General features: G+C 29.0%; 1 protein-coding gene across 1 annotated transcript in view; it reads left to right on the plus strand.

Moving 5' to 3' along the window:
• The window catches only part of LOC129961105 (uncharacterized), a 56,593-nt gene extending 33,059 nt beyond the window's left edge, over nucleotides 1–23,534 (plus strand). Inside the window, exons 14-19 of the mRNA XM_056074935.1 lie at nucleotides 3,534–3,647; nucleotides 7,724–7,818; nucleotides 8,181–8,346; nucleotides 11,115–11,256; nucleotides 17,304–17,425; nucleotides 23,192–23,534. Coding sequence (XP_055930910.1) covers nucleotides 3,534–3,647; nucleotides 7,724–7,818; nucleotides 8,181–8,346; nucleotides 11,115–11,256; nucleotides 17,304–17,425; nucleotides 23,192–23,353 — 801 coding nt within the window. The 3' untranslated portion in view covers nucleotides 23,354–23,534. The remainder of the gene's footprint in view (nucleotides 1–3,533; nucleotides 3,648–7,723; nucleotides 7,819–8,180; nucleotides 8,347–11,114; nucleotides 11,257–17,303; nucleotides 17,426–23,191) is intronic.
• The last annotated feature ends 1,133 nt before the right edge of the window (nucleotides 23,535–24,667 follow it).

A 24,667-nucleotide genomic window follows, 5' to 3' on the forward strand; every position in this document is an offset into this window, starting at 1 on the left:
ATTAGTTAAGTCATTTTTCAAAAACTTGAGAGTTATATGAAAAATTGCATGAAAATATTTAAAGGTTCAATCATTTTTTTGAGAAGAATACGTTTCTATAATCTTTATCAAGTAAAATTAGAATGGATGTTTCTGTGTAGCTCTACAAAGATATAATGCTAAGAAATTTGGCTTTCAAAATTAATTTTATTCTGTTTAAAAAAAGTAAAATCTCTCATGCACTTGCTAAAAGGCTTCTGGCATCTATGAAAGTCTAATTTCAGTATTTGTTTGCAAAAATTTAAGAATTTTTTTTATTATTATTTCCTGCGATGTCAACGGACTTGTGATTTTCCCACACATCTAAAACAACTGGACTACTCTTGTCATTGCCTGTAAATTCTAATGTAATCATTCTTATTCCTCCAGAGACCGTCTAGATTTCGAATTCCTCAAAGACGCCTTACTTGAGAGGTAGTTTGTCTCTTTAGAGGCGACACATTTATGCTTTGCTAAATTTAAGTAATTTCAGCATGCTGTTCATTCTATATATTTGATATCCTGCTCTTAAATCCAGTTTTCAACAAGACGAACTCTGTAACATTGAGCATTTTTATTATTAACATGAATGTATTGTAGGTGGCTTCTGTAAATTGTAAAATTATAAGTTCAAAAATTTTCTTCTTGAACCTTTGACCTATCAAATTACTATTTTGGATGATATGCAAATCTCTAAGTCTACTCTTAGTCAGATTTTGCACATTTAAGGTGAATAATATAGGAAGACATGGTAATAATCCTTTAATTTTTTAGCAGTTTTATATATTATTTACTGATTGCTTCACTTTTATCGTGTGATAGTCAGTTTTAGCTATGCGAGTTCAAATAAAGGTGTAAAATTTTCTCTCAACTGATAAAAATTCAAACTTAGCCAATCCTATAAAATTCAATTCAATTTTAAAAATTCTGACAAAAATTTCAATGAATAAAGCCATTTAATTGGGTGTGAAATTTTGGCTCATTAAAATGAGTAAATTTTCTGTATTGCATCTACATCAGTGCATTTAAGAGCGCATTCACAAGTTTCGAAATGTCTACAGCTTTTTATTAGACATTCAAATACTATTCATCGTGCACTTCTTGATTCGAATATAAATTTCTGCATCAAAATACCGGATGTTATAATGTAGCAGTATATAAAGAATTTCATCCGGCAGAAAAATATCAGGTCAAAATATTAAAAAAAAAATTCTAGTTCCGTAATATTTTATTAATAATCGCTACTTTTGAAGAAAGCAGAGCGTCTTTGTCCTTGAGACAAGCCAGAATTTTTATTTTTCGGGTCATCAAATATCACATACAGAATCCAAGAGATGATTTTAAAAAAACGATCATTTTATTTTCTTATAAATACTTTGTAGGATTGCAACTAATTAATTTTACAAACATGCTGATCAAAATCTTTCTCTTTATAATTAATGTATAACAAGCTCCTTTTATTGTAACTAGAAAAAGGCCATTTGTATTTTTCTTAATTTATTGATGTCTGTTTATATGCTCAATATTTCTTACAAAAATCTCAAATTTCGTAAAACCAATCCGTCATACTTTTAATTATTATAACACTGTACATAATCATAAATGGGATTAAATTAAAGCATCAAAACATTTTTACACCACACATTTAGTATAAATTCTTTGGATACAAAATATATCTTGCATTTCTTCCATATACATGCATAAACGAACTATTTCAAATATCTTTATTGGTTCTCAATTTTAGATTACCTCTATTTTCTCACAATAAAATTACGCATTTTTTTACATTTGAATGATGGACAGATGTGTTTAAGTACATTTTAAAATAAAATATTTAAATGATTTAAAATAAATTTCAATCTACATGATTTAAAAATAATAAATTTGAAAAATAAAGTTTAAAATAATAAATAAAACCAAACCTAAAATTATTAAAACCAAGACACTTGCTCACTTTTGATAATTTTGAACTCCTGCACTGTGAGTTAATATTTATATCTCTATTGCACTACTATCTATATGGTTTTAATCTCAAAATAATAAAATTATAAACAAGTTTTGAAATATTCATTAAAATTAAAATTTATGTGCAGAATGAATTTAATTTTTTTTTAAATTTCGTCTCTCTCAATATATCTTAAAATGCCTGTTTTGATTAATTTCATTTTGGTTGAATCGAAAATCATAGTTTGGTTTTTAAATTTTTCAAAAACTTTGAGAATTATAAAAATTATATAAAGGTGGATTAAATGTAAACAAGTCTTTTTTTAGATTTTTATATATATTATATATTACTTACCGAAATGATACTAGTTATATTTTTCATTGTATCTTTTGCATCTATCTGCATATTTTTTCCAACATAGTAGAAATTTTTCTTTTCTGTATAATAAAATAGATTTCAAACATATGCAAAGTCCATTGCCCACAAATTCATCCAATGAAAACTTTTCTCCTTCCGTTGCTTCTTTGAGGGGTCTAGATTAATGGTAGATGTCAAATCTGAATTATAGGGAGGTCGTTCGAATGTTGCTCAGTGAAATTTTTTTCTTTTGTTGCACCAGCATTGTAGAGTCTTGCTTTGCCCTGTGGAAGAATGTTGCTTATTGGAATGGAGTGTCTTTTAGGCCAATATGTTTCTTTAACATTTTTCAAGGGTCCATAGTAGTATATTGTATTAATTATTCATCATCTATGAAGAAATCTGTCTTGTACAATTTTCAAAAATAGAAGTAAGAATTTTTCTAGCAGACAACTAAGCTTTTGCTTTTAGTAGAGCATTTTCACTTTTTGTTTGCCCTGACTTCATTTACTCTCACTGCATAGGGAAAAAAACTATTAAAGGATATAAAGAAACACGATACAGAATATGTGCCTGAATACAACCAAATAAAGGGAAAAGATGCTCATAGCAAAATCTCACAGATGTCTATATTGGGTCTAAAATAATTCCATTATATATGTATATATAATATTTATAGATGTTATTTATATTATATTATTTATATAGTTATTTTTATTTTATTTGTAATATTTATATTCTTTTTAAAACTTTCCGATATGAATATATCTAGAATAATGAAATTTCTTATTTAAAAATTAATTTTGATTCATTTGTAAATTTGATTACATAAATGAGTTTTTCCGTTCAAAATTTTGAAGCTATGTATATTTTTAATTTGTAGATCACTGGAAAAAATTTTCAGATTTTTAACTTTTTTTATTAAAAATGATGTCAGAAAAATGTGGAGCATTTTGTTTCATTTTCTTTAAATGTGTAGCTGCCTTACTGTTATGTCATATATTCAGTGTATATATATAATATTGTTGTTACACCTAGAATTCCATCCGTTCCATGATTGAAAGTTGCAGTTTAGAATGTAAATCTTTTTTCTTTTTCAAAAATATTTAGTTAATTTATATGTTTTAATTTTTTACCACGGAAAACATTTGACTTTCAAAAATGAGATCGTTTTATATTTTCTATTAGTTGAAAGTTTTCTTTTGTTTTAAAGTTTACAGAGAATCAAGATGAAAACGTTATATTTGGCAGCTTAAAGAAAGAAATTATCAAGATTCTTCATGATGGAACATCTAGAAAATCTTATAAAGATCAAATTCAAGCACAGGTTAGCAGTATTTTATGTATTTACATTTTGTTTACAACAAAATAATACTTAAATGTATTAATATGAATTAATATCTATCCAGGGTGTCTCGTCAGCAGGTTTACAAACTCCTAAGCGGGGTAGGGTACCAAGACGAGTCGGGATAACATAGCAATACTGTAATGTTTACTAGTTGTGGAAGATGGTATTACACGGGCGCAGAAGCTGTGAAATAAAGTGTCTGCCATAAGAACGTGGATTAAGCGGATTCTTGCATACAGAGCTGTGCAGTGCATTTGGCCCGCCAAATAGAGCTTTTATTCTCAACGGTATCCGTTGTATTTCCAATAGTGGCTTAGCTAATAGGCTTATAGATGCTCCGAGGGCCATTATTAGTGAAGATCATGAAGACAAAATGTTAATTCATTTATGCCACTTCTTAGAGTGAAGTATCAAGAACAGAAGAAAAAATAATGGTAAACTCCTAGCCTCATATACGGGTGCAAAACCACTGACGACGATTAGGAGCGAAAAAATTATATTATGTCGATGATTTGTTTGGGAATTAGTGCCTGCTACACTAGTGATTCCCAACTGTAATATTCTTTTTGATTCCTTCACTTGTGATTATCGAATAGGATACATTTACTGCAGAGAGCCATCAGTATTATTGATTATCTTCAATCATGCCGTCAGGTCGCTGTTTATTTTTGATTTTTTCTAGGCGTCAGATCTCCATGGACTGATATCAACCAATGAATTGTATAAAAGGCTGGATTCATTTTCTGTTGAAAAGATTGAGGATTTGGATGACAAATGTGCGTTATGTCATCTGCTTATTATCAAGATGACAGTGGTTAAGGAAATGTAGATTGATATTCAAGATTCTTTCCTCGAAATTAAAATATTGCAGGAATATTCTTTTATTATACTGTTATACATTCTTTAAACTTTTTTTAAAAAAACTTTAATTTTTCTCCTCAGGCTTCATTTTTTTTTAATCGTGAAGAGAAAAAATGTTTCCGGCTCAATCAATTCTTGAAACAGGTACAGGTATGTCTATCTCTGAAAACGTGCCTCTGAATCAGAGTTTTTATACGAAAAGAAGGAGATACAACCCTATAGAAGATGCCTCTCCCCTCCTTCTGACAGTTTCCTGGGAAATAATTACTTAAGAAATTTGTTTCTGTTAGGCTTTCTCTCAGGTGTTGAATCATCCAGTCGATAATCTTAGCTCTTGTAAACGAACAGTGTTGAGAAAATCTCGGTCAGTCTATTTTCTTTTGTTGAAATTGTTAAGTTTATAATTTTATAACCTTAAATTTGCTTGAAAATTTTTCTTCATGAATGCATGAGAGAAAACAGCAGTCGGCTTTTAAATTATTTTTACTCTAGTAAAGGAAATTATTGGCTAGAAAATATTACATCGCTTTCACGCCATATTTAATTTGCCAGTGTTCAAATTTCTATGTAACTTTTAAACCGGACCTTAATCTAATTAACTTAAACCGTTACCAATTATGATTTTTTTAAACTCGAGTAGAAATAAGAAAAGGGCAAGGGATGAAATTTCTGCACACGAGACTGCATTCACTATTATAAATTCCTATATCATAAGCACAATTTTTTTTCACAGATTTATTTGTTAGCGCATACTAAATGTTATTTTTGTGCCCCTGCCAGCGATGATGAAACCAATAAATCAGATGAAGGGCATACACCTATAAATAAAATAAACTTTCCTTCTTTCACTACTATTTTGAAGATCTTAAAATTTTAATTGGATGAAGAAATAATTCCAAGCTGTACCACGAAAATCTTTCGCAATCCTTTAACACCACAGTTATTGTAAATTTTGATCGGTGTTTGTCTTTGTGTGACTTTGAAGCAATTGGTGGTTTTTTTTTTTTTTTTTTTTTTTTTTTTTTTCAATCTTGGAATATTATGTTGCTCATCTGCACATCAAATTCTTCTTGAATCAAATGTATTCAAACTATCAATTGTTGAAACATTATTATTGGCATTGTCTCCAGTAGCAGAACAACCAGTCCAGAAACAACCACATTCAGGTGATGAAATTGAAGGCTGGCAATATAGTACCTTCGAATATTCATATAGAATTGCTTCTTTATTAGAAGAACAAAATATCAAAGATGATAAAATGTCTATTACGTATCTGGGGCCAAAGTGTCTATGCAAATAAATGGATACTACGAGGAGTAAGTTTGACGTAAATGACCGAGGTGATCTGCAGTCATAATGTTATGAGAAACTACAGTTGGCTTCCGCTTTAAAGGCTTTACTGAAACCTTTCTGTTTTTTAGAAGAATTTCTTTATCGAATCAAGAATTTCAAGTTCATTTTCTTACTAAACACTTTCTATTTTTCAAGATAATTTTCCATCTGAAAAGTAAACTCGATGAATCAGACAAATTGGTGCTGACATTTGAGAACAATTTACTAAGGAATGAATAATTATACACATCGCTTAACACAGAAGACGGATTATTTCAGCTGCTTTTTTTTTTCTTTTCTTTTTTTTATCACTCTTAAACGCTCTTTTTGAGAATCAAATCTTTTCGTTTTCATACTTTGATTTGGTTAAAATATAGCCTGTGTCTCGAAAGTAGAGAAAAGTTAGGACTTTGTTGACAACCGCAAGCATATCATCGTACCTTTCTGGAAGCTTATTCTTAATAGTTTGTTTTTATTATTATGCTTTGTGTCAAAATGAATTACATCTTGTAATTCAGAAAGGATACATTGGCAGTCGTAATTATTTTCAATGTAGAAAACATCATGTCTTTGGCCTGAAATGTTTATTCTTTGGAAGGGCAAGATATTTCGTTTCCTCATAGTTTTGCTAAAAATTTAACAAAACATGCGTCATAATATTTGTCATCAACTGTGATAAAATCGATTGCATCAGTGATGTACAACCTCACAACTTCTACCCAAATGTAATTTCTTTTCTCTATTATCTTCTTGACAATATCTTTAAACTCAATTATAAAAACAATTTTAATTTTTTTCAGATCTCTTTGTTTCCTTTTTTGCCCTTCTGCTTCACAGTTTCGTGTTCTTTCTTATATTCACCTTATATCTTGTGTTTTTCATATTTTCTTTCTAAATTTGTACATGCTACATCGAAGAGTATATAAAAATAAATGCAAAGTCCCATGTATAGAAACTTCATGTATTACCCTATTATTTTCTTAGTAAATTTAGTAAGTTTGCCTAATAATAGTTTAGAAAGGTTACATTAAAATTCCATTTAGAAGCTACGTAGAAACAATCTTCATATGAACCACAAAATTTTGAATTTGCAATTGTTAAATAAGAACTCCCCTCCAAACTTCATTACTACACTAGCACTCTAGTGCACCAACTCATATATATGCATATGAAAGTATATATTTTTGCATATAATCTTTATTTAGACCATTTATTTGACTGCATACATCATCTTTGAAAAGAAAGACAGTTTTTTGATAAATTGAAAAAATCTTTGGAATTTTAATCAGAGTTAGTATTTATATTTTTGAAGCAAATGCTGGTATTCATTTTGTACAGATTTTAATGATTTGTAACTTTTTGAAGCGTCAATTTTTGGGGATTGAATGTATGGTTTTTTACTATTTTTGGAAAAAAAAAGAAACACCCTTTCATTTTGTTCCGTCTAAAAGTCAAAGCTCACTTCTCAGTAAAGAGGAAGTTTGGGGCAGTCATATTGGATCCTTTTTGAAGTGACTACAGTCATAAAACTAACCACAATTTTCCCCATTGTTCAAATCCCCTCCCCGTCTCCCATCACTATCCTATGCTGAAATTGCTAAGATACAATATTCTTACCCCCTCAAAATTGGAGAAGCATACCGCTAAATATTGGGGGCTTTTGAGATCACATTTAAAATGGCATAATGTCTTTGTGAAAAGACACTTTGTTTTAAAAATTTTCTGAAGAAACGCTTATTTTGTGCTATATAGGACTAAGATGAAATGTTGTATGTTCCTCTCTTAATTTGGGATGTGTCTGTGTGCATGCATGGATGCTAGTTCAGTTTACATATAATAAAATCCTTTTTATTTCTTCATAGGTTAAGAAATTATCTTCTGCATTAAAAATTGATACATGTGTTTATGTAATCGGAGGTACAAGTGGAATTAGTAAAAACGCTGAACAATTTTGCATGTGAGTAACATTTTATTATTAATTATATTTTTATCTCCTCTGCCTCTTTGAAATGATAGCTATATGCATTAGACATACTGGATATATTGTATGTTGTGCTTGTCACTATTAAGCATGAACATTATTGCACTATATTATAGCACACAATTTTCATAATAAGAAACTTAGAGAATTCTTATTATGAAACGCCTATAATTAACTCTTCATTATTTAACTTTTCATTGTTAACAAAAATTAACAGCTAATGCGAAACAGAACTTTTAATCTTTGAGAAGTAAAATAATAATAATAATAATATGAGATAGCTATTTTTTTCTTATGACAGTTTTGTATATTTATTTATTTATTTTTCTACTTTTAAGATATTTAGGAGCTGAATTAGCCAAACTGATAAATCTGACTTTAGTAACAGAAGGTTTCTTTGGTGCTGGCGATTTAGTTGGGAGAAATTTCTGTGAAGAAAAAGAAATCAAAGCCAAAGGGCAACGCCACAGTATATACCATGTAATTCCACATAAAGACCATAGTGTAAGAATGTTTCTTTATATGCTTTATGAAAAATGATTTCCTATTTGATAATTTTTAAAATGTCAAAGATGGTGGAAAACTTTTTGTAATTATTTTATTTCTAAGAAATTCTTTTATTATGCTTAATGTTATGATGAGCAAAACTGGAGAAAAAAATTATGGACTAAGAAGCAGCCTAAATCAACCAACATTAAACCTAAAATATGGTGTGGACAAACGGTCATTTAGCTAATCACGTGAAACAATAAATGCAAACATGTGAAAGTATGCTTTGTTTGGAGCTTTTTATAAAAGATATTCTTGATGGGAAAATTATAAATCGAATTTTCCGTGGAGGAAATCTCATCCGTAAGGATCATGGGAAAGATCTTCATAGGAGAGTTAAAACATGTCTAATCGTAAACAGTATTGAGAAATTGGAAATCGTTTATACTGTTTTATGTTATGGTGTAGTTTATAATTTAAAATAAACATAAGGATATTAACAATAACTCAAATTCGACTTTTTTCTTATCATTGGCAATTAACAAAAACACTATGCGTGAAAAAATAAAAGAGCTTATAGAAGCAACTTTCAAGGCTAAGATGGAAATTCATTTATATTTCGAAATATTAAAAGAGGTAATTTAAGGTTAATTTATTCCAGCATTAGATGATAATTAATGAAATGATTTGTTTGGTAGCAATCAATCAGTCCAAAATAATCTTTAAATCAATTTTTATTCTATTCTTACAATAACAATTATTATCAATCAATTTATTGGAGGGAACAACCTAATTATTAAGTCCAAACAAAGAACCTAATAATTAATGTTCCACTGAAACTTTTTTCTTAATCATTTGTTCCTACTCAGTAATGATAAGAGACAATTTTATTTCTGTAGCTATGATGATAAATTTATTATATTCAGAGGAAGTGAGAAATATTTCATAATTTTAGAAATTGCTAAGGCTACCAACTTGAATGCAGAACCTTTCTATGATGCGATGGTCTGAATAAGTTGCATGCCAAAGATGCCCTTAATTCAAGAACGTCTGAAGATTTACTGAGTTAGCGTTAAGAGTGCTAAAGATTTAATTTTGAGTCCAAAATACGATATAATTTAAAATGTATTAAAAGTAAAAATATAATAAAGGATTGTAACTAAAATCCACCGATTTTGTGATGTTTTAGACATTTATAACAGTCCAGAAAAATATTCACATTTTGTCAATGTATGAATATCTTTTCTATTTATAATATTTAAATTAATCACGTATATGATTAAAAGTATCAAAAGCTGGCTTATAAATTCCTGTTTAGTACACTTTAATAAAGTTTGAAGCGTTAATCAAAATACAAGTGATTATTGCGTGGGTTGTTTTTTTTATGTTTTTTATTGGGTAGGTTTTGTTGAATCTTAGCCGATCGGATTCCTGTGATGGTTCTGATAGAGAGTCAAATTACCCTATCCCAGGGTGTTCAAATTTGTTAAGACGATTCGGCTCATATCGAATTGACTGCAAAAAACATGAACTTAAATTTTGCTTCATCATTGAAGTTTTCTCAGCGTTCTAGATATTGAAGGATTTTTTTTTCTCCCCTAGAAAATTTGGGACAGCAAATGGACTTGATATAAACAAAAAACCTACTGGCATTCATCAATATTATCTATATTGTTCATTCTGTCTTATAAAAATAGCTAAAATATTAGAAAAAAAATTCTTTAATAATCTATTTGAATAACTTATCCGTAAGCTTATCCTTAGGAACCATTTGATGCATGCAATGAATGTTGTAAATTTAATTTGTTAGAAATCTGAGGAAAAACTACAATAAAGCCTTTATTTTATTATATATTTAATTATCATTTGATAGTGTGGAATGGTCATTATTATTTTATTTATATAATATTTTTAACGTTACTAAATTTTACTGTAACGTTATTGATTATTTTTAATAAAGAATAAAGAAGTTGCATATTTAGATGATTTTTAAATATTAAATATAAATGTTTCTGAAATTATGCACAATGTTATTCTTTATGCTAGCCCCAAGTAGTGCAGTCTTTTATTCGGTACTGTAAATTATTGTTCGATATTATGTAATAAAATAAAATATTATTGCAAAAACTATTTGCTATATTGTATATTATCTGTGTGCCCCTGGGATTAATAAGAAATTTTTACTTTAATACATTTCTAAATTTTTATGTTAATTTATTTTCACTCAAACCTTTGTAGACGATTGAATAATATACATCCTTTTGGAACAATGAGCATTAAATTCTCGCTTTAAGTATTATCTCCTGCTTTTAAGTTTGGCTTGTTTTTAAATTCCTATTGTAGCTTAAAATCTGTTTATATGTTGAACACATGGCATTCAGAGAACATAACTGAAGCTTTTATTGGCATTTTTAGTCAATTCACCTTTGAACAGCATATAATTCTTTGCAGTCTCTGTTTTACTTTTTTAAGCGTCTTCAATGTAGTATCTTCATTGAATAATAATATCTTATACATCATTAAGAATTCTAAAGTTCTGTTTCTTTCATCATAAAAAAAATTGATAATTTTTTAATATTTATAATTTTGCAATTATAATTTCTTTATTATTGCTTTTCTTTTATCTGTAAGATAAATTACTGTATAAATTCACTTTCGAACTAATAAAAATAAAATAATTATTTTGAAATGTTTTTCAAAAAAAATTTACTCATACATTTTTTTACAACCATTTAAAGAAAAATAAGTTCATAATTTATATAATTATTTGTGTTTTCTTTCAGATTAATGCCAGAAGAGCAAGACAAAAAGATGATGGTTCGTTCGAAAAAATTCCGTATGGCCAGACACTATTTTATGGACATTCCATTTCTGAGAGAGATGATATTGTATCATCAACTTTCAAAATTTGTCTCCTGATTGAAGGTATATTATATGGTAGATGCTCTCTGTTATGTTAACGCCACTATTAGCTAGTGGTATTAGGCTCACATAATAGGTTTACTGGAATTTAATTATCTTTGGCAACAAAACGGTGAACAACTTGAGAGGCCACTCGGAATGCGTATACAAAAGTGATTAATAGATTATAGTTCTTTTTTAAAAGATAATCCCCATTTTCTCCATGTAAAAATTAATACCCCCCCCCCTTTAAATCATAACTGGAATCGTGATATTTCATAGTATCATGATGTCATTTCATCCAAATTAGTATTCTAATAAATAAATTTTTATATAGAAAAAGGATAAATTATGAAAAGTATAATTAGATAATTATTCGTCTACAGAAATAACATATCAGCTATTTAATATTTGCATCAGTGTAAGGGTATATATTTTAAATAGATATTTTTTAAAGGGTGCATCATATAATTTAAATTGATTAAAATGCATCTGTATTTTCCTCGTATTATAAAAGTATTAAAAATATGTTTAAAAATATTTATAAATAAAAAAAGAATATTGCGATGAATAAGAAATTTTATTGATTTAATTTTTTTCTGGTTATGTAAATACTATTTGAATAATTTCCTTGATAAAAAAAATCTTAAGCTTTCCTGTGAAGTTTTTTTTTGGGGGGGGGGGTTAAAGATGTTTTTTACCAATACGTTTTTGTCGACATAGGAATTCACTGAAATATTATAATATAATTAATACTTTGTAAGCGAAAATATGTCTTTTTTTTTCAGCACAACTTATCAAATGATATTTATTTCAACAAATAAATATTTGTCTGAAGAGTTTCAATATTTATACATGTGAAGCTGTGATTTGTGCTGGATGTAAAGTAATTCATTTGATTTTTTTTGACTAAAATGAAGTAAAAAAAAGAATATAAAATAGCCCTTTAAAGGCAGGTACTAAGAAGTTCTTATTTTTCAAACAGCAAAATAACAAGTATCTATAATTATAACTATTGTAAAGGCATCAAAAATTAACTATTTTCCAAAAGTGAGCATATTTACTTTTTTTTTTTTTTTTTTTTTTTTTTTTGAAATACATTTTTTCACAATTTTGTAATCCAAGTGCCCGATGTAAGTAATGTCATTTTGTCCGAAAATTTATTTTTTCTTTTTTGTAAAGCTCTCAAAAATTGTTAATTTCTTTACAAAGCCAAATATATCTACATTTAAAAGAATCAATCATTAATTAAAATATCATTCTAGTTTGCTTTTCCACTTTAAGATCTTGTTTCAAGTTTTTCGATATTATATCAGATGACATACTATAAAAGATGGCATTTATTTAGCACCACGCCATTCTTCTGTTTAGCGTGCTTCGGAAGATTATTCTACATCAAAAATTTCAGAAAATAATTTGTATTCTTTGTGACTTTCTTTTATTAGATAATTTTTTTCATTAATTATGGCATGATAACTTTTACATCTGAAATGCTGCCCACCCGAATCTCATTCAATAAATCAGTCAATCCTCTTTCATTAGTTATAATGTCTTGTTGTGTTATGTCATCAATCTTAGGAGCCGGTGTTTTAGCTTATAGACGTTTTAAAATGGAGTACTATGTTGAAGACTTAAGCCGTGGATTAATAAACGGAAACGTCTTTCAACTTAAAGGAACAAATGAGAAATCTCAATATACTTGAGGCCTTCAAACCCAATTTTGAAGGTCCCAAAAGATAAATTTCATTCATGCAATTATAGTTTAAAAAATTTTAGTTATCTTGATCAAATGGTAGGGCATTTTATTCATCAGAATGAAAAAATAAACATTGCTATTATAAAACATTACACTTTTCACGTATAAGCCAATAGGACAAATGACTATGACTTTTTGAAATATTTCGTGAAGCTGAAGTGAAAATTGATTCGATTTTTCTAGAAATTTTTGTTGTTTGCTATTGGCATATCAAAAGCAAAATCGTTAAGAGTTGGAAAAGTGATAATTTGACCCAGAATTAAGTCCTTTTGCTGACCATATACAATATACGGTGATCCTTTTTCCCCTTTTTATTTCCTACTGGATATTTTTATTGATTAATATTCTCTGTATAAGCAGTCTTATGCAATAAATTCTGCCTAATTGAAAGAAAAAAAAAATTTAAATACGGAGTTCTTTCGAGTGACTTGCTTCCCCAAATAAAAGAAAATTTACAACTTAATTGTAAAAGAAATTTTTAAAAACTTTTGGACACAACCTAAATACTATTTAATTATAGAATCGGTCACTTTTTTAAATGATTGACATATTTTTAAACATCATAATATAAAACTTCTATTATATATATATATATATATATATATATATATATATATATATATATATATATATATATATATATATATATATATATATATTTGGAGGACATACATTTCAGGGTATGAGAAATTGATTGGTTCAATAAAAAATAGTTTTTTAAAAAAAGGCCGCTAGACGAAATGTGCTAATAGTCTGGAATGTGCCACACAATTCTATTTTATGTCGTGAAATATCAAATAAGTAATTTAACATAAGCATTTCCATAAATAAAGATTAGTAACAGTCAGATCAGGCGATTTGAAAGAGAACTGAAATGGCAAGAGCATATTGATCTAGCTAAATGAAAATTCCTCATGTGGGTAATATTTCAATGCTACAATGTAGTTTACTCGAACTCCATCGACTTTTTAACCATATTTGTAGAAATACTGTGAGTGGAAATTCTGGTATAATGTCCGATGTGTCCATATAAAGAATCTAGGTATGATATTTGTCAAACAATATACTATTTCGCTTTTTTTTTTTCAAGCATTTTCGACAAATACTACTCTTACTTTACCAGAAAATTTCGATTTCAAAATTATTTCGAATATTTTATGCAACTAATTGTTTTGTGCTACACTAAAATTGTCCATTTTCTCAATAGATACATTCACCTTGTTTGAAACAATATTGGTTAGTCCAGATTATATTTCTTTAAAGACAATAATTATTCTTTCTTAATTTATAACTAGAATTTCTGTCTTAGCTTCAGAAATTGCACAGCATTGACAGTTTTAGTGATATCCTTTATTTCATCTCAGTTTTCTCTCTTCTGTTGATCACCATGTATTTATTTCCGAAACTTTTATGAACACTTCTCTATGGATGCAAGGACAGTTAACCATTATGTGAAATCTAAACATACTTTTTCATCTTAAACAACGTACTTTCCATAGCACTCTCTCTTACTGCACAGTTGTGAAAATAAATCTCTCAGAAGAGGGATAAGAAATTGCGAAACAAACTTTGATTATCCCGTGCATTTTCATTAATATTGCGATTTACATTAAATATATATTATAAGCATTTCACCAAGTTTCTCTGTTACTGTAATGAGACAATATATAAGTATTTTCGATCTATACTCACAAAGTGCTTATCATAACGATTTTATGATGCAAGATACTATGTCCGTGTACTTCGAGTTCTTTAAATATGCATTTTGATGTGCAAATGGTTACTTTAAACACGATTCACTTCTATTATTTTACTTATTATCACATCTTCAATAACTAGAGAAACGATTCAAAGGGACAGATTTTTTTCTAACTACAAACTGTTTAACAAATTTCATTAGCTATGAAATTTTGAAATTTTTTTTTTCGTTTAATTCAATTATTTGTCATAAAATTAGGCTTCAGAAATTTTTTTATGAAGTTCTGATTAAAATTTCGAGTTGTATTGTTTTGAAAAATTAATAAGTAGTTTCCGAAGTTAAATGAGTGTTATGAACTTCTGACTATATGTGGGAAACTATTATATATTTAAAAAAAATCACTAAGGAATAATATCTTACTACACAAAATGATAAAATAAATTCATAAATAAGAAATTAATAATTTAAATTACCATTAATAATTAAAAAAATACCATTTAAACTGTCAAGAGTGTTCAAAAAATGAAAGTATTTCCTCCCCATAACTCTCTTCAACCATATAGGAAATTTCCCCATTAGACCTCGTCGTAAAATAATGAGAATTAAATACGCATTTTGAAAATCGAACTTTAAGCTCAAAAATTTGCTACAGAACTGAAGTTTTTATGCCAAAGCTACTTACCAAATTTCTTATATCTACTTGTTCCGGTTTTGAGTATTCCCATTTACATACAGAGGTACAGACAGATTCGACGGAATTCGATTATTTGACACAGTTAGACAAAAATGTGATACTGGTGTAAAATTCTGGTATTACGTCCTTGTGCAAAAAAAAAAAAAAAAAAAAAAAAAATGTACTTTTTATGTTAGCTATTATCGTGGTTATATGCACTCGAACAGACAGGCAAACTTCTTCAAGTCAAGTATGATATAAATCACAATTTTGGTGCAAAAAAACTGCATACCAAATTTGAGCCATCTAGATTGTTACTTTTTGAGTTATTGTTAATTTCCGTATATTAAATCTAACTATTACTATAAATTTTTATTTAAATATCTAACATTTATTCTATTGATCTAATTAACGTTATCAAACTTTATTTAAGAACCAAACTAATGATAATTTTACTATTGAAAAAAATTCAAATTAAAGAATTTCTTACCCGATAAAGAAGCGTTTCCGCCTGAAAATGCTAATGCACGTTCTTTTGAGAAACTGCTAAATTTATTGGTTAATGAATACTACCTGTTTTCCTTCAAACTATTTTTACATAGTATTTGCATAAACATTTAATCGATGCACTTCATTCTCGTTAGAAATTTCTTGGTTTACATGTTTTGTTTACATGTTGGTTTGTTTATAGCTTGATTGGATTACAGAATATTTTTTTAGTTATGAAAATTCTCTAATTTTTGTATTAACGTAATAAAATAATTAAAATTTGAGAAAGAATGCCAAAATTAAAATATATATAATTTCTATTTGACTAATTATCACGTTTCTGTAAAAAAAAGAGAGATTTGCTTAATATATAAATCATTGTCTCAAATAAATTGGCTTTATACGAGTTGAGTTTTTAGCCGACAAAATTTATTTCAGGAACTGTTGCGCATTTTATATCTAAATTTGATACTCGTCGAATAATTGAAAAATATCGATTTCAATAATCATACATTGACTACTCCGACCCGCCGTGGAGCATACGAACAAAATCTGAATGACCGGACCGCAGTGACAGCATTGACGAGAACTAAGGTTGAGTCTTAAGGTCGATCACCGGCCACGTTACAATGCTTCCTTTGGGAAACAGGGCACAATATCTGTAGATGGTAGTCGATCCCACACCATTTCTGTATCCATCCGGGTAGCGAGAACCAACCTCCATGCCGGAAGCTTCTCATTCTCTTAACTGAGGCACCTTCTCGATTTCTATAATGGAAAGATTTCTAATTTGCAGTTAATTACCTGGATTAATCATTTATTAATTACACTTGTCGAAGTAATTTCCATAGACACCAGTTTTGTGAAAATATAAGAATTACCCGAATTATAGAGTTGTCTTATTTTCAAAATAATAATTTGCACAATATCCACGTTAGATTTTTCAACTAGTCCTGTAAAATTTTTAAGATGTTTTCACTAAAAATATAGTTTTGCATGTTATATTTTAATTTGTGATGAATTTTGGGACATCTTTGATTCAAAATATCTTTGAGTCTTTATTCTGATATATTGCTAAAATTTCGTCCAGTTCGTTTTAAGGTATCAGTTTGTTTATTTGCAGGTTTCTTTCTTTCTTTCTTTTTTTGATATACGGAATATTTGTGTATTAATTTTTTAATGTACTCTGTAGCACTTTGTATTTTTTGACTTAAGAATTTTTAATCTCTCTCATAAAATTCCTCAAATTTGTCTTAGAATCAATATTTAACCTATTGGAGACGATGCATTTTTTGGAGATATTATATTAAATTGCGATGATATTCTTAGTACACATTTCGTCTCGAATGGGTTGAAGATTTAAAGCTTATGCTTTTCAAGCACTTAACATAGTATTTAATCATTGTGCGTTTGATGGCAACTATCATATTTATTGCTGATCTTTTTCTTTTCAGGTGGCGAAAGAAGCGCATGTTTGGCTGAGAAGTTTTTATGGAATGATTGCATTGTGATTCCTGTTATTTTTAATAATCGTGCAATAGCTTCAAAGCGTTGTCTAGCTGAAAGTTTGAAAAAGGTAATTTGTAACTATAAGTAAATAATTATGTTTTTAAAAAATTCTCCTTGGCCTTTTTTTAAATCTTTGAGTTCAATTTTAAAGTAATCTAAAGATTCTAATAAGATTCATTTATTATAAATTATAATTTTTGGCTTTTTTACTCCGTTTTTTTATATTTTTATTTTGTAAGTTTTGTTGCAGTTGATATAACAAGCTAAGTTTTTTAAATTCAAGAGCTTAAATTTAATGTATTTATAGACCTTGCTATTAATTTTAGGTAGATTCCTATAAGAAGACTATCTATTGCAATGGTTCTCTGACACGACTTCGGGAATATTTTTTCTGTTCTTCACCGATCATGGTCCCTAAAACCGCTTTTCGTTCAAAGGTTATATATATATGCGTGTAACGCTTTTCCCTTGTTATCTTATGAACAGGATAACTAGAGTAATTTTGTTTGTATTTTAATTGGCTTGGAATATGTTAGAAATGTAAAAATCTCAGAAGTTCGTAAACGGACCCTCTAGCTCAAAGAAGGTGGAAATGGCGATGTGTTGAAATTTTCAATTCGCTATAACTTTAACATTGAAGACAGGAAAATAGATCCAATTAGCCACAATAGCACCTCATTAAGACGAACAACTTTTTCGTTTAAAGGTTGTTTTTTTACTGCTTCTAACATTAATTAAATAAAAAAATAGAAATATCTAATGGCAACATTATATAAAAACAATCAGCTTAAAAATTCCCAGAAGCTTGATATTTTTTAGGTCTATATATATATTTTGAAAAAATGAACCTTGTTGTTCTGAAACTTTTGTGAATTTGATAGTCCTTTGATTTGATGCTGCCACATTGCTGAGAATATACTGTATTAAAAATATTGTAATGATAAAAGGTTATGTCTATGGCTTTAAACCAAGTACAGGTACTTTTATTAGTCGACTAATAACAATTAATATCGCCAAAACAGATCGGCAGAAATATCTTGTTAGTCTTTGTATTATGTTCGCCAATGGCATGCAGTTAATAATAAATACAATAATGCTTAAAAATATTTTTAAAAAGCGGATGATAAATTTCCTTTTATTCCAATTAATAGTTATAATTGAAATAATTAAATGCTTACCAACAAGATCTTAGCTCTAATATTAATTACGAAATGCATACGATTTTTTTCCTCCAATATAAATGAAACGCTCAGCGATAATTTCTTACTTTCTACCATAAAACGTTTTATTGTTTGCATTTAATTAAAAGAACAATATTTGCAAACTATAGCTAATTTCTTCAAATATATTTAAAATGCAAAAATAAACTTTCAGTGCTTGTCGACTAATACAAACTTTTGGCACTTGCTAAAAACTACAAAGCTTTCCAATAAAATAAACTTTTGTAACAAGCATAGATCTGTGTTTTATTTTTACAATATTTATTTTTCAATAAATACTAAATTATTCGATAGTTATATAAACATTACCTATGGTTGCTTCAATACTTCATTTCTTTTCCTTCCGGAAACGAAGTATAGAGAAGGTTTGCACTCGTAAAAAAAAAAAAAAAAAAAATCGAACTCGAGATTTTGATGAAGTTTTTCGTTTCGGATCTCCCTGAGTCCGAAAAACGTATCTTTATTAAAGACAGCCATAAAATAACTCAAAAACGCTTTGAGATAGATAATTGAAATTTCATATACGATGCTTTCACCAAATTATTAGATTTCTATCAAATGTTGAGCAAAATCTATTCAGAGGAAGTTTATCTGGCGGTTTGAGTATAAATGGAATCAATATTACAAAACTCAAAGCGCTCTGTAAATAAAATTTGGCACACACGTTCAGCATCTCAAATAGAGATTAGTGTCAAATATTGAACCAAATCTGCCAAGCTGTTGATCTTCTGTCGATCCATACTTTTTATGCATGTAAATGCGATAATTCATAAACGCAAAGACTTAAACCAATGAAATTCGTTACATTGTCTTGCGACTACCAGTTCTAGTTTCGTGTGAAATTTCGATGTTAATTGGTCTGCAAAAAGGCGTCCTACACACGGATTCTCAAAATAGATTCAGTAAAAATGGTAGATTCGTGCCAAAAATTTGTAATTTGTAACAACTTTTCATGATGTTAACGAACGCTATTCAAAATATTCCTGGCCTTATCAGAGGTCCATAATTTTTTGCGGAAAGAGGGGGGGGGGGGGTAAGCATATCCAAGAATGTTTCGGGAAAATCTTCCCCATGCGGAAATGTATAAGGATTGAAAGGAGCTTAAACATAGTAGCTTTGATGCAAAAGAATTAAATACAACAAAAAATGACAAACATGAATAAAAAAGATTTTAAAGAATCCACACTAATACTATGACCTAAGGCAAATCTACCTACTCTGCTGGTTAGATCAATAATAGACGCAATAAACTCGTCTATTAAAATGCGAAGGATTTTGGAGGCGAATATCAACTCAAGGAAGTTGGGAATAAAAATTTTGAGTCTGAGGCTGAAATGGTCATGAAGTTAAAAGATGCAATTAGCAGATATCCGAATCTGAAAAATGTATGCAAAGCTCTAACACCGCAGATTAGAGCACCACAAATCATTTTATACGACGTGGAAATAAGTGAGAAGGTCAGAAAGAAGGAATTAGATTTCTTCAACCAAATCAAGCAAAGTAATGTAGTAGTGAACATGCGGGTTCTATATAGGAAAAAAAGAAGAGGCAGTTTGACTCATTGGGTTATGAGTTTGAACCCGCAAGTGTTCCAAATAATTGAAGATAAATCAAAACTAGAATGTGACTTCCGATCTCATAGATTTAAAGAATTTGTGAAGCCCCCTAGATGCTAATAACTGTCTGAGATATGGGTATGTCCGATCAAAATGCATGCAAAAAGAAGAAAGCCGGTCCAAGTGCTTGGAATCGCATAATTATAAAAATTGCACAAAGAAAACCCTGAATACAGAAATTGAAAGGAGTATTACAAAAGAACAAAGGTTATCATGCGAATGGATCATATTGCAATATCGGAACTTCGCTCGGTATTTATCAGAAAGAAAGATTTTGATTAAACAAATTATGGTAAATAAGCCCTTAAATAAAAAAAATTTAAAAAATTGCCAAGTTAGTCAACATAATGTAAGACAGAGTAAATCTGCGGCAAAGGAATCCCAAATTTTTTTGGGGGACAATACTCCTGATGTTTACTTGCTACAGGAACCCCATGTAAAGGAAAAATAATGGGACTTCCCCCTGGGATGGAGAATAATTTTTCAACTTAACGAGAAGGCGATAATAGCAGTAAGAAATCAAAATATTTCCGTATTCAAAAAGTTTACTAGCGGAAACATAGTAACAGTCTTTTTGTCAGTTGAAAATAGTGAAATTACAGTGGTACCAGCAGACTTCCCAAAAAAGAAATATGCTGGGAGCTCAGAATTCTATCTGAACAACTGGGAACATCATCAATACTCCTAGGGGGAGATTTTACCCTTCTTAGTCCTCTGTAGGAAAATGAAATTTCCGATCATAGACCACAGGCTCTTTATAGAATTCATTAGAAAAAAAAAAGAAGGAAAAAAACTTGTTATTTGGAATGATTCAAACTCAGTACCAACGTTTCACACGAGGAAAATTTTGGATTGATGTCACTCTACCAACTAAAAGCCTGTATGTTATAACAGTGGGCTGGAAGGTAATCCAAATTACTCTTAGTGACCATGGATTTTTATAATTTCAAATTAATATGGATGGAAAAATATTTTCAGCAGAAATATTTAAACTAAGCAAGAGGACAATACGACAAATTAGCTCTCAAGCGACTAAAACATATGCAAATACAGAAGAAACAATGCAAAGAATAAAAACATAGAAGGAATTAGTGCTATAGATCAAAGAGTTTACGGAATTCATCCAAGGAATAAGTTGGAAGTTCAAACATTAAAGAGACACGCCCTCTCAGGGTTGCCTGGCGGAACACTGAATTGGTGATTTGATTTTAGTATTTACAGATTGTAAACAATAAGAAATGTTCGACTACGTTACCATTGTTTTATTTATTTTTGCACTTAAGGGGGAAAAGTTCGAATACAAAATTTAACAAATGTATAACTAAGATCATCTAGTGTTTTTGGAAACTTTGGATTTCTTATTAATCGTTGATATTTTGAAACTTGAAAGCCTTTTGAAATATAAATAGGATTGAGGTAACTCTATACTGTTTATATTTTGTGTGTATACTGGCCATTAAATGTAATACCGAATATATGAGCCGTTTATTTTGAAAGTGGGGCAAGTCCATTTTTGAAAAAATGGAGTAATGGTAGTATAGATAAAACTTGTTATGTTCTTTTTTCATGCGTAAACAATTTAAAGTTTTTAAAAAATCAGATTTTAGTATTTTGGAGATGGAAGTTTTAGCTCTTAACAGTATTGAAAATCTGTTTATTTTGAAAGCGGTGCAAGTCAGTCTTCTATTCGCACAAAAAGAATTTCAATCTATTACGGCAAAATTTAGCTCTGGTTGCTGTATGGTGAAGCAAATGTGGCCGTTTGATATCATGTCTGAAATCTAGGGTGTTTCTATCTATCTATCTTTGATAATGAAAATCGGTGGTTGTACAGTATTTCATAAATAATAAAAAGTATATCCTAATTTTGTGTTTCGATAATAATATGTTTATTTCTGACACCGATTGTTCAGTTCAATGACAATGAAATAAATACCATTGATCACAAATTTTTGCTGTCAGGACATTCAATTTTACCGAACGATGGTGATTTTGGAGTGGTAGAACTGGCAATTCGGAAAACCAGTTCCTTGCATATTCTCCAGAATTACTATAAAATAATACGAAATTATCGAAAAATAATAAATGTTAAATATCCGCGTTTCATTTCATGTATTAATTTTCAACCCAACCTCTGGAGAAATCGGTTTTAAAAAGAAATAAAAATACCGATGCAGAAACCGTGAATTGTTTAACTATATGCTGGGTCATATTTACAAGGGATGCACCATACAAAATGTTCTACAAAATTCTGATAGAACGAGATGCTGAATTTAAAATTATCGATTTGCCACCACAACGAGGAATGCAAGTGATTTCAGAAATATAAAATTATCTTTTATGTATGAAAAAAAAGGAAATCTATTACATCTGAAAAATGCATGGACAGGATGGATTTATTACCATATATACCGCCTGTTCATAATGGATATTTTAAAATGTTCAATCCTGAATAAAATTCAATTTAATTATACCTACGTATAAATAAAAAATGTACAATTTTATTGAAAATCTTAATAAAACTGAATTGTTTTTTGTTATATTTTCTACAAGAATATTCTTTGTTTTGTTTCACTTTTTATCAAATGAATAACTAATTATAAATTTTTGAATAGTATTTTGTTTTTATTATTAAAAAAAAGGCTGATACGACTGAAATATTTCCCAATTAAATTAACCTTTACAAAAATTCATTAACTTTGAAAGTGAGGTAAGTCCATTTATTTTTAATAAAACTTTTTTTTTTTTAGTCAGCACTGTAAACACTATTGGATTATAAACTTACATTATTTAGTACCATAAAATACAAAAAAATATATCTATTAATACTTACCAATATTTTAAAATTTATTGAAATGCAAACCTTTAAATATCTCGCAATAACAAAAAATGGACTTGCCCCATTTTCAAAATAAACGGTTCATATGTTGAAAATAAGAAATCTTATATAGATAAAATTTAGTTCCCGATATATTTTTATTATTCTATTTTTTTTAGGTTCCTAGTGGAGTGAATCCTTGTGACTGGTCTGCCTTAAATGATGAGTACACTGCACCTGATGCCTTAGCAAAAACTGTAAAAAAAATTGTGACTGCATTACTTAGAAAAGTTCTTCCAAAACCACCATTAACAAAACAAAGTATAAAGGCTCCGTCTTAATATATTTATTTTATATTTTTTACGATTAGAAATTGTAGTTGTCATGAATATTTTTATATGTAATTAAATTATCACTTCATTTGTTACGGGATACAAAACATACTGGTGAGTTTTAATATTTGTTTGTTTGTTATTTAATGTTTATGATCATGTTAATGAAATAAAATATTTTTGTTTTGTACTCCAGAGTGAGTTTCTTGTTTCAAGAGAAATATTTATAAAAAGAGACTTCCCTTCCCCACTCTATAGTTGCTCTGAGCCGAATTCAGTGTTTGCATTAGTAAGTTTTGAAATCCTGTTGGAGAGGATGCATTATATTGATATAATTAGAGATGGTATTTCAGAGGCACTCTAAATCAAATCAACTGTCATTGGAGAAATCGGTCAGAAATGACATGGTGTAGAGCGAAAGATTGGATATCGATAATGTCTTTTTTTTTTTTCCCCTTCGCTTTTCTCCTTTTAGAATGGGGCTTACAAAATGTGGTGGGGAGGGAGAGGCCCCAGATGATTTCTAATAGGCGTTTCAGTGTAAAGCTGGAGTGGGATGCTGATGAATGGCCGCCCTAAATGGATCGGGGAAAACAATGGAATAGTTTAGAATGCTTGTCAATGACCGACTTGAAGATCACAATCTCCAGTTGAATGAAGTTCAGAGCTGAAAATATTTCTTCTTATAGAAAACTTTATTCTTTTGAAGTTTTATTTTTCAATAATGAAATTTTTTCCGTTTTGTCCCTCAATATTCATTATGATAAAAGTATCTAGCCTCCACATTAATAACATTGTAAATCTTTCTACTAAAGCATTTTTACTAATCAGACAATCCGTCCATTCCCAGACGCTGATAAATACAAACACACACAACATGCACATTATTCGCAATTTGGTAAAAGCTAGAAAAACTATTTTCTAATTATTTTTATGTTACCCATCCCATTATTTTCTTAGAAAGCATCAAGGTGAAATGTCCAAACAGCGATAATATTTATATTCTTGCGGAAATTCTGCTAATGCGTTCTGATAACAGTTTATATTTTTTTCAAGTCGTTCTTTATTGTCCGTACATATTTTACTGGCAATGTATGAAACTCGGTCATTCTATATATAGAATAAATATTTTATAGAACGCCCGGAGTTTTCAGACAAAGTATGAAATATGAGAATAATTATATATTTTTCCTTGTCATTGTAGTAACGAGGCATTCTACAGAATGACAAACGCTATTTAGGCAAAGTAGGGAGAAAAGATCAAGACAAGGTAATTATTTAAAAGATGTTCATTCCTCAAGAATAAAAAATTTTTCTGGAAAG

This window comes from Argiope bruennichi, chromosome X2, assembly GCF_947563725.1.
Source record: "Argiope bruennichi chromosome X2, qqArgBrue1.1, whole genome shotgun sequence".
Classification (NCBI taxonomy): Eukaryota; Metazoa; Arthropoda; class Arachnida; order Araneae; family Araneidae; genus Argiope; species Argiope bruennichi.